This window comes from Schistocerca americana, chromosome X (genome assembly GCF_021461395.2).
Source record: "Schistocerca americana isolate TAMUIC-IGC-003095 chromosome X, iqSchAmer2.1, whole genome shotgun sequence".
In the NCBI taxonomy this organism is placed as follows: Eukaryota; Metazoa; Arthropoda; class Insecta; order Orthoptera; family Acrididae; genus Schistocerca; species Schistocerca americana.
The window spans coordinates 710,636,925-710,649,072 of NC_060130.1; the positions used below are offsets into that span (position 1 = coordinate 710,636,925).

At 44.8% G+C, this 12,148-nt stretch overlaps 1 protein-coding gene across 2 annotated transcripts in view; it reads left to right on the forward strand.

Moving 5' to 3' along the window:
- The window catches only part of LOC124555548 (MAM and LDL-receptor class A domain-containing protein 1-like), a 399,742-nt gene that overhangs the window by 237,209 nt on the left and 150,385 nt on the right, over nt 1-12,148 (forward strand). For both annotated transcript variants that reach the window (XM_047129504.1, XM_047129503.1), the window contains exon 8: nt 532-688. In XM_047129504.1, the coding sequence (XP_046985460.1) occupies nt 532-688 (157 nt within the window). The remainder of the gene's footprint in view (nt 1-531; nt 689-12,148) is intronic.

Below are 12,148 nucleotides of genomic sequence, written 5' to 3' on the forward strand. Positions count from 1 at the left end.
TGTATACATAGAGGAGTCTGTGATCGACAGTCAGTAAATGTAGGCACAGTCAGCACAGCTTAGCTGCTTCAGATAGGAATGTTCATCAAAAGCGACCGGTACAGAAGTGAGGCTGTGCCAATGGATGGCCTTTTCGCCAGCTCAGGTGGCATGGGACAGCACGTCAGACAATGCGTTGGTTCATTAATTTAAGTTTTTATTATTACTGCAGGCGGCACCTCACTAGGCAGGAACAACCGTGGCGGCCCGGTCGACCCAAGCCGAATACACTTACTAGCAACTATGCTGCACTATGCTGTAAGCATACGGACTATCTCACGACCTCGAAGGAAATGTAGCCCGTAACTGCGTGAAATAACAGAATTCTAGCTACCTTGTCTTTTTTTTTTCAAAAAAAAATCTTACTGTATATGAAAATCTCATTCTGTCTGTGCAGTTAATTCTGCTAATTTTGTAGTGTTTTGCAGAATTGCGATTAGTAAGCACGCAGTGGTACCATTCACGGCTCCTGACACAAATCACAATTTTCAGGGACGTGGGAGCCATAACCCCGCCACTGGCCCAGCATCGGACAGAACGAGCTTCGTTCACGGAGGCCTGGAGGGAGGCTACACCTTCATCGATTCTTCGTACCCGCGCAGACCTGGAGACGTAGCACGACTCACCAGCATGGAATTGCAGGAGACAGGTGAGCTGCTGCCCCTGAAAGTGAAGCCACAAATTTCTCAGCTACGTCGGCACCTCGACACAGTACCCCACATAAAATGAAATATCCTTCACCGAGAACTAAGCAAAAGAAATAATGTTTTCTTGAGTGGTTACACTTGACCTGTCCGCCCTGATAGTTGAATGGTCAGCACGGCGATCTGCCACGCCAAGGGTTCGATTCCCGGCTGAGTCGGAGATTTTCTCCGCTCAGGGACTGGGTGTTGTGTGTCCTCATTATAATTTCATCGTCACCAGTGGAAGGCAACGGGAAACCACCACTGGAATCACTTCCCTAGACGCTCATACGGTGGACCTCTCTGACGGGGCTTCCCCCATGACAAGACCTACCGTAAGGCAGAACACAAAGTTTTTTTACACTTGACCTGCGTTAGGTCACACACGCAACGTTTACGTGAAGAGCCCATTATACAAATCCACTTTCGTAGCCACAACGACTCTTGTTATCAGTATGTAGTCAGGGAGGTACGATCAGTCACCGTTGATCAGCGCATGGCTTTCTTCATTGTTTGATGCAGACTTACAGCTGACCATGTACTTACAGATCCATCTAATAATGTTCCTCAATAGAAATTTAACCGTGATATATTTATAATATTTTGGTTGGTTTCACTCCTTTAGAATGACGAGTGACTTGTTCAGTACGTTTTCGTTCTTCCCAGTATCTCCCCATTCTCTCATTCCTCCTGATCCTCTCTCCTTCCGTGTTCCTAGTATCACTCCACCTGTAATTTTCCACCGTTTCCCTGCACTGCTGTGTATGGATTTTTTTCCCTTCATTGCATTACTTTTCCAACCTTCCCTGACTATTTTCATCCACCTGTTCCCTGTCAAGCCTGTAGTGTTCCATATATTCTTCATCAACATGTTGTCGTCCATCTTCATGATATGCTCAGCAGCTCTTAACCCTCTCTTCAGTATCATATTTTAAACTGATTCTGTACGTTCATCTAGTTACTGTCTTGATCTGACTGAAATACGTTGTTAATGATAATAAAATTTCTCTAGCTGATGTTGTGCAATGTACAGAAATACAACATTACAGGCATTCTACGTTTCAATGTAGAAATTCTTTTCTGCGAAAGTTAGTAATTTTAAAATTGCGTTATGTTCATATATTTGTCGGCTGGGAACAATTAAGAGTGTTAGATCCTGACAGCGCCAGCATACCTTGGATTGCATGTGTGTGTGTGTGTGTGTGTGTGTGTGTGTGTGTGTGTGTGTGTGTGTGCGTGTGTGTGCGTGTGCTGTTCGTGGACAGATCAAGAGGAAACAAACTGAACTCGTCACTGTGGTGTGAAAACTTTACGCACGTCAAAAATTCTGAGCATACCTGTGACTTGAATTGCTGGTTTACCACACGCTGCTTGGGACAAGCCAATAAGTACTACAAATAGCCATGATTAAGGTGATATACTCTTGCCTTCCTCTGCCGTAAGAGACGACCTATGTAAACAATTATAAGGAGACCCACTGTTTGAATACTGAATCTTAACCACAATGCAAATTGATGCTTTTCATATTCACGAAGTGGGATCAAACCATGGGCCTTTCGACCGGGCAAGATGATGCAGTGGCTAGTCACTGGACTCGTTATGGGGAGCACGCGACTCAAATCACCCTCTAGCCATCCACATTTGGTTTTTCTGATTTGCCAAAATTTCTTGAGGCGAATTCCGGGAAGGTTCCTTTGAAATGGCGTGGCTGATTTTCCTCTCCATCTTTCCCCAATCCGAGCATATAATCCGTCTCTTAAGACCTCGTCGTGGAGGTGAATTTAAACGTAATCTTTCTTCCTTCTCATGGACGTTTAGATTTAACAATTACCATGTAACCACTACAACACACGTGACGTGAAAATAGTAATCTTCAAAACACGAACAATATGAATTGTTAAACGAAACCGAAAGCATTATAAGCGGTCGGATTAGCTTTGCCTGTGATCTTTGCTGTTAAGGAAACATCAAAATGCTCACGTTTTCTGGGGCGTGAGTGATTAATGGCGTGCTTCCGGGTTATCAGTCGAGTTGTGGTTTCCATTTAATGCGCAGCACTTCAACGACCGACATTCGTCTTCTATAGGTGTTGTGAGTAAAAGCAACAGCACAACATCTAACACGTGCAGAGGATGACTGGATCGGTCGCTCAAATGCAGTGAGGTGACAAAAGTCATGTCATAGCGATATGCACATATACAGCTGGCGGTAGTATAGCGAACACAAGGTATAAAAGGAAAGCGCATTGGCGGAGTTGCCATTTGTACGCAGGTGACGTATGTAAAAATGTTTCCTACTTGCTTATAGCCGCCTGACAGGAATTAAAAGAATTTTAATACGGGATACTAGCTGGAGCTAGAGTCATGGGACATTCCATTTCGGAAATCATTAGAGAATTCAGTATTCCAAGATCCACAGCGTCAAGAGTGTGCCGATAATACCAGATTTCAAGCGTCACCTCTCATCACGGACAACGTAGTGGCCGACGACCTTCACTTAACGACCGAGAGCAGCGGCGTTTGCGTAGATGCATCGGTGCTAACAGACAAGCAACACTGCGTGAAATAACCGCACAAACCAATGTGGACGTACGACGAATGTATGCCTTAGGAAAGTGCGGCGAAATTTGTCGTTAATGGGCTATGACAGCAGATGGACGACGCTAGGGCCTTTGCTAACAGAACGACATCGCCTGCAGCGCCTCACCTGTGTTCATGACCATATCGTTTGGACCCTAGACGACGGGAAAACCTTGGCAAGGTCAGATGAGTCCCGATTTCAGTCGATAAGAACTGATGATAGAGTTAGCGTAGGGCACAGACGCCCCGAAGCCATAGACCCAAGTCGTCAACAAGGACCTGTGCAAGCTGATGGTGGGTCCATAGTGGTGTGGCCTGCGTTTACATGGAACGTACCGATCATTGACTGGAAATGGTTATGTTCGGCTACTTGGAGACCATTTTCACCCATTCATGGACTTCACGTTACCAGACGACGGAATTTTTACAGATGACAGTGGACCATGTCACCGGGCCGCAGCTGTTCGCTTTTGGTTTGAAGAACATTCTGGACAGTTAGAACGAACGATTTGGCTACCCAGATGACCCGCCTTGAATCTCATCTAACATTTATCGGACACAATCGAGAGGTCAGTTTGTGCACAAAATCCTGCACCGGCAACACGTTCGCAGTTGTGGACGACTATAGAGGCAGCCCGGCTCGATGTTTCTGCAGAGGACTTCCAGGGAATGGTTGAGTCCACGCCAAGTCGAGATCCTGCACTACGCCGGGCAATAGGAGGTCCGACACGATATTTGCAGGTCTCTCATGACTTTCTTCATCTCAGGGTATTCTGCATAAAATGGAAACAACAACTCGATTAAACATACGGAAGTAGACTATTAAGCATTACATATCTTTTGTGTTTAAACTTGTACAGATCCTTATTGGCATAAAGCCTGCATGTTTGATAACAGGAGGCCGGCCGAAGTGGCCGTGCGGTTCTAGGCGCTGCAGTCTGGAACCGCGAGACCGCTACGGTCGCAGGTTCGAATCCTGCCTCGGGCATGGGTGTGTGTGATGTCCTTAGGTTAGGTTGGTTTAACTAGTTCTAAGTTCTAGGGGACTAATGACCTTAGAAGTTGAGTCCCATAGTGCTCAGAGCCGTTTGAACCATTTTGATAACAGGAACTTGGTGCATCGTTGTCTTCAGCCGGTTACCTGATAACAGGTATAACCATAGACGAGACTCTTTGTCTTCTGTGTCACACATGCCTGTAATTGTTTCTACGGTATGTTCTGTCCTCTGTAAAGGGGGTTGCTGATGACGGACGTTCGCATAATCCCGATCCGTCGCTAAAACTAACTGATACAGACAGCAAGCCGGCGTGGCCATTACTTTATTGAAAACGGCATTCTTCCATCTTACGTAGGACGTGGAGCACCGATTATATAGGCCTAATGCGTTTGAATTTGTTATTATTATAACCGAACTGATATGGTTATAGACGGCCGCTGTGACCGAGCAGTTCTAGGCACTTCAGTTTGGAAGCGCGACCGCTACGGTCGCAGGTTCGAATCCTGCCTCGGGCATGGATGTGTGTGATGTCCTTAGGTTAGTTAGGTTTAAGTAGTTCTAAGTTCTAGCGGACTGATGACCTCAGATGACCCATAGTGCTCAGAGCCATTTGAATCATTTTTGGATATGGTTATGACGTTTTCAGCGCACTAGAAGATCGTTCCATTATCTTTCTGGAATCGTACCATACATTACGTTATTTTAACAGAACTGGTTGAAAGCCAAACACCAGCTTTTATGTTGCGTTAGATCAGGAATATGAGAATATGTGCAAAGTAAAATGGTGTATTTTGACTGAAAGGCTAACAAAAGGTTTTCTGATCTTTCTAACTTCATACTGAAGACAGGACAGTTTCTTGCTCGTACGGAGAAAACGATTTTGATTCGCTTCCTTAAAAAAAAAAAAAAAAAAAAAAAAAAGAGACTCAGCGTATCTGAGAAGCTTTTACCTTACTATAGTTGGAGTCACGAACGATGGCGGTCAAGTTTAGGGTCGTTCTGCGCACCAACCTCACGCGTTCCACGACAGCCAGTGAGCGTGCAGCAGTGTTCTGAGCGCTGCGCTGTGAATACTGTTTGCAGTGCGACTATTTGACGTGATAGCAGAGAGTTATTTATTGAATTTTTATTCAATTTGTTGCGAGTTGTCATGGCTGATGGTAGCGGTAAGTGAGAAATTCTACACAAGCAAGTGAGAGACATGATTTGCGGAACACACGCTTACATCAAGCCCAAAGGACGCTTATGCGCGAACCGCAACTGTCGCTTGGAACCGGCAACAATACATTACCCGTCCTTGTCTCGACCTGCGCCAACCGCCATCGTTCGTGGACCCGACTACAGCTGCACAGGAAAGTCCTGGGAGTGGGTAGACTGGTCCATCGTCGCTTTGTGCATATGCTAGAATCCAGATGATTACTTATTCGCTTTCAGCATTGGTTCAGGAGATACCAGTTTATTGTTGATAATATATCTCTGTTGGAAACGGCTATTGAACAGGCTTTTCTATGCCACAATAGAAGTTCCTCTGAACCCACAGAAGTCCTACAACACTAACTGAAGCTTACATGCGTGTCTGAAAGACACTGTTGACGACCCACAGCTGTCAGAAACAAATCGAAAGTAATCCGCAGAAAGCGAATTTCTTGGCATCAGCTGTATGAGTTATAGATCTACTACCCAATACTGACATATGAAAATTTGTGATGGACCAGGAATCGAACTCGTATTTCTCACTTATTGCGAATGGTCGCCTTAACAACCCCGGCTATCTGTGTACATTGCTTGGAGTGTCGTCGTAACTGCCGTCTGCTTCACGTCTGCTGTGCAGCGAGCTACCTTAATTTAAGTATTAACTGTATTTTTCCTACTTGTCACTTCTTCTTCCATGTGTTTTTGCTTTTAGGAAGCTTTAATTGTCGAGTGCTAGTAATAGTGTTCCATAGATTTCGTGTTTGTTTTGAATACAGTCAGAGAGAGTCCCTTTAGTCAACCATAGTGCCAGTAGTGCTAGTGTTTGTTTTCAATACAGTCCAGAGACAGGTAGTGCTATTTTCATTGTTTTCTACAAGAAGTGGCTAGCAAGCACAGTTCAGTCAACAATCAGCCGCCTTTAGTGAATTAGCAGTCTAGTTAAAAGTTGATTAACTCTCTACAGTAAATTGATTTCTTAGGATGGATAGGATGTGTGACTGCTGTGTACGGACGCAGGAGGAGCTGGCCACTGTTCGCGAACAGCTGAACGTGTTGATGGCCGTGGTCAGCCGTCTTCAGGCTGCTGCCTCGGAGTGTAGCGGCAGTGGGGAGTCTGGTGCGTCGCATGGTACACCCCAGGTGTTACATGCTTCACCCACTGTCCCTGCTGTCGAGACATCTTCGCGGGTACTGGGTGCGGTTGGGCCACCCTCTCCCCAAGGGGAGTGGCGGGTTCAGCGGCGTTCGCGGCGCACGAGGCGGAAGGTCAGTGTGGAGGCTGGCCGTGTGGCATCGCTCGCTCTGCCTGTGAGTGGACATGGGGCCACTCCTTCAGCAAGGTCCGAGCAGGCACACGGGGGGAGGGGTTTATTAGTTATTGGGATCTCCAACGTTAGGCGGGCGATGGAGCCCATTAGGGTAATAGCGGGAAGGTCGGGGAAGAAGGCCAGTGTTCACTCTGTCTGCTTGCCGGGGGGTCTCATCCGAGATGTGGAGGAGGCCGTGCCGGCGGCGATAGAGAGCACTGAGTGCACCCGACTGCAAATTGTTGCTCATGTCGGCACCAATGACTCCTGCCGTCTGGGTTCAGAGGTCATCCTCAGTTCGTACAGGTTCAAAATGACTCTGAGTACTATGGGACTCAACTGCTGAGGTTATTAGTCCCCTAGAACTTAGAACTAGTTAAACCTAACTAACCTAAGGACATCACAAACATCCATGCCCGAGGCAGGATTCGAACCTGCGACCGTAGCGGTCTTGGGGTTCCAGACTGCAGCGCCTTTAACCGCACGGCCACTTCGGCCGGCAGTTCGTACAGGTGGTTGGCGGAATTGGTGAAGGCGGAAAGCCTCGCTTGCGGGGTGGAATCAGAGCTAACTATTTGTAGTATCGTTCCCGGAAACGATCGCGGTCCTCTGGTTTGGAGCCGAGTGGAAGGCTTAAACCAGAGGCTCAGACGATTCTGCAGAGATCTGGGGTGCAAATTTCTCGACCTCCGCTATCGGGTGGAGAAATGTAGGGTCCCCCTGAATAGGTCAGGCGTGCACTACACGCCGGAAGCGGCTACAAGCGTAGCGGAGTACGTGTGGAGTGCACATGTGGGGGTTTTAGGTTAGAGAATTCCCTCCCAAGGCCGACAAGGCGCCTCCTGAGACGCGGCAAGGTAGGTGTAGGCAAAATGCAACATGGAATAACAATATTAATGTACTAATAGTAAACTGCAGGAGCGTCTATAGAAAGGTCCCAGAACTGCTCTCATTAATATACGGTCACAACGCCCACATAGTACTAGGGACAGAAAGTTGACTGAAACCAGACGTAAACAGTAATGAAAATTCTGAACTCAGATTGGAATTTATACCGCAGAGACAGGCTGGACAGTGAAGGGGGAGGCGTGTTATAGCGATAAGAAGTGCAATAGTATCGAAGGAAATTGACGGAGATCCGAAATGTGAAATAATTTGGGTGAAGGTCACGGTTAAAGCAGGCTCAGACATGGTAATTGGATGTCTCTATAGGCCCCCTGGCTCAGCAGATGTTGTGGCTGAGCACCTGAAGGATAATTTGGAAAATATTTCGAGTAGATTTCCCCACCATGTTATAGTTCTGGGTGGAGATTTTAATTTGCCGGATAAAGACTGGGAGACTCAAACGTTCATAACGGGTGGCAGGGACAAATAATCCAGTGAAATTTTTTTAAGTGCTTTATCTGAAAACTACCTTCAGTAGTTAAACAGAGAACCGACTCGTGGCGATAACATATTAGACCTTCTGGTGACAAACAGACCCAAACTATTTGAAACAGTTAACGCATAACAGGGAATCAGCGATCATAAAACGGTTACTGCATCGATGATTTCAGCCGTAAATAGAAATATTAAAAAAGGTAGGAAGATTTTTCTGTTTAGCAAAAGTGACAAAAAGCAGATTTCAGAGTACTTGATGGCTCAACACAAAGGTTTTGTCTCAAGTACAAATGGTGTTGAGGATCAGTGGACAAAGTTCAAAACCATCGTACAAAATGCGTTGGATGAGTATGTGCCAAGCAAGATCGTAAGAGATGGAAAAGAGCCACCGTGGTACAACAACCGAGTTAGTAAACTGCTGCGGAAGCAAAGGGAACTTCACAGCAAACATAAACGCAGCCAAAGCATTGCAGACAAACAAAAATTACGCGAAGCGAAATGTAGTGTGAGGAGGGCTATGCGAGAGGCGTTCAATGAATTCGAAAGTAAAGTTCTATGTACTGACTTGGCAGAAAATCCTAAGAAATTTTGGTCTTATGTCAAAGCGGTAGGTGGATCTAAACAAAATGTCCAGACACTCTGTCACCAAAATGGTACTGAAACAGAGGATGACAGACTAAAAGCCGAAATACTAGATGTCTTTTTCCAAAGCTGTTTCACAGAGGCAGACTGCACTGTAGTTCCTTCTCTAGATTGTCGCACACATGACAAAATGGTAGATATCAAAATAGACGACAGAGGGATAGAGAAACAATTAAAATCGCTCGAAAGAGTAAAGGCCGCTGGACCTGATGGGATACCAGTTAGATTTTACACAGAGTAAGGGAAGGAACTTGCCCCCCTTCTTGCAGCGGTGTACCGTAGGTCTCTAGAAGAGCGTAGCGTTCCAAAGGATTGGAAAAGGGCACAGGTCATCCCCGTTTTCAAGAAGGGACGTCGAACAGATGAGCAGAACTATAGACATATATCTCTAACGTCGATCAGTTGTAGAATTTTGGAACACGTATTATGTTCGAGTATAATGACTTTTCTGGAGACTAGAAATCTACTCTGTAGGAATCAGCATGGGTTTCGAAAAAGACGGCCGTGTGAAACCCAGCTCGCGCTATTCGTCCACGAGACTCAGAGGGCCATAGACACGGGTTTCAAGGTAGATGCCGTGTTTCTTGACTTCCGCAAGGCGTTCGATACAGTTCCCCACAGTCGTTTAATGAACAAAGTAAGAGCATTTGGACTATCAGACCAATTGTGTGATTGGATTGAAGAGTTCCTAGATAACAGAACGCAGCATGTCATTCTCAATGGAGAGAAGTCTTCCGAAGTAAGAGTGATTTCAGGTGTGCCACAAGGGAGTCTCATAGGACCGTTGCTATTCATAATATACATAAATGACCTTGTGGATGACATCGGAAGTTCACTGAGGCTTTTTGCAGATGATGCTGTGGTGTATCCAGAGGTTGTAAAAATGGAAAATTGTACTGAAATGCAGGAGGATCTGCACCGAATTGACGCATGGTGCAGGGAATGGCAATTGCATCTCAATGTAGACAAGTGTAATGTGCCGCGAATATATAGAAAGCTAGTTCCCCTATCATTTAGCTACAAAATAGCAGGTCAGCAACTGGAAGCAGTTAATTCCATAAATTATCTGGGAGTACGCATTAGGAGTGATTTAAAATGAAGTGATCATATAAAGTTGATCGTCGGAAAAGCAGATGCCAGACTGAGATTCATTGGAAGAATCCTAAGGAAATGCAATCCGAAAACAAAGGAAGTAGGTTACAGTACGCTTGTTCGCCCACTGCTTGAATACTGCTCAGCAGTGTGGGATCCGTACCAGATACGGTTGATAGAAGAGACAGAGAAGATCCAACGGAGAGCAGCGCACTTCGTTACAGGATCATTTAGTAAGCGCGAAAGCGTTACGGAGATGATAGATAAACTTCAGTGGAAGACTCTGCAGGAGAGACGCTCAGTAGCTCGGTACGGGCTTTTGTTAAAGTTTCGAGAACATACCTTCACCGAAGAGTCAAGCAGTATATTGCTCCCTTCTACGTATATCTCGCGAAGAGACCATGAGGATAAAATCAGAGAGATTAGAGCCCACACAGATGCATACCGACAATTCTTCTTTCCACGACCAATACGAGACTGGAATAGAAGTGAGAACCGATAGAGGTACTCAGGTACCCTCCGCCACACACCGTCAGGTGGCTTGCGGAGTATGGATGTAGATGTAGATGTAGATGTAGACTGATCCACAATCGAATATATCACACTGTTTACATTCTTATATCGCAGTCTACTGAATTCATCACCTAATGCTCGCAACATTACTTGGATTCCTGTAGCAGGGAAAAGGAGGCAACGAGGTACGGAGATCAATGTTGTTATCGTCGTGTCCCGTTTAGGCTTGTAAAACTCACATGCACATATGACACAACTGAAACGATTGACGATCTACAGATGAACGGAATAATTTGAAATTAATTTGCTGAACATGAATTTCTTGACATCAGCAATAGTAGGTATAAATCTACTACCCAATAGTGACATATGAAAATCTGGGACTCGAGCCCAGATAATAAGGATGAAGGCGGTGTTGTAGTGATTAAGGCGAACAATAGCTAAAAGCAGCAAATCCGATTTCGAGTCTTGGCCCAGCACAAATTTTCATATATCACTATTGGCTTGTAGATCTATACCTAATACAGCTGATGTCATCAAATTAATTTCGACTAATTGAGGGCGTAATATCATTTGATAGCTCTACTCATAATTAGGGAATTAACAGAAGGGGCACTAAAAACAGTCTTAATTTTTAAACTGTCATGTTTCTGTCTCCTTGGCGGCCTAATACAAGGTGGTCAGAAAGAGTCTGAAACGCTTGTAAGGGTGTTGCAGGGCAGATTGTGCTGAGAAATAATTTCTAAAGAAAAAATTCTATGCGTTGCGCCGTTTCCACGTTAATTAACATTTAAGTGGCCCTCCAGGGACGGTGTCACCAAATGTGTTCTTTGCTTGGTTTCCTAAAACCGAACAAGACAGCGATATATCCCCCTGAGAGGGCTCACGGAAGTAAATACTATGAGACATTCTAAAACGTAAGCAAATATTAATTTCAACTCAGACTTACGTTTTTTTTTTTTTAAATGGGCACCTCATATTGTTTTTTACGCAATCACTAACGTGAAAAATCACAAAAGGAATGGCGTTGGTTCCATTGCAATACGCCAATTACATCCGAAGAAATCGTAAAGCTAATTTGATGCTTGAAATAATCGAAATGCGCCGCTATTGCACGTACTGAGATCCAAGCACGAACCGTACGTTGCTTGTAATCGCGATGTGATTGACGTACTACGATGCAACAAACGCTGTAATTATTGCGATTTACACTGTTATTAAGTGGACTGGAAACAATACAGATGTCCAGTCATACACAATGAAAAATAAGAAAATGATTTACTCGTTCGTGCTTTATTGATCTTTACTACAGTAATAGAATGTACATAACAGTAACGAAGATCCAAATATCACCGGCCACGATAAATATAATTAATGACTGACCCAGGATCTAATAGAGATCATGAGGTAGTTCTACGTAGGTGTGTGGCTTGACATCTGTATTGTTTGTATCCATTTAATAACAGCGTAAATAGCAATAAGTACAGCGTGTGTTGCATCGTAGTACGTCAATCACATCGCGATTTCGAGTAATGTGTTTCACGCTTGTATCTCGAGATGTGCAATAGCGGTGCGTTTCGTTTATTTCAAGCGTCAACTTCACTTTACAATTACTCGGGATGTAGCTGACATTTTGCGATGAAACCAACGCCATTCTTTTTGTGATTTTTCGAGTTACCGAAAGAAAATAATACGTGGGGTCTATTTAAAAAAATGTAAGC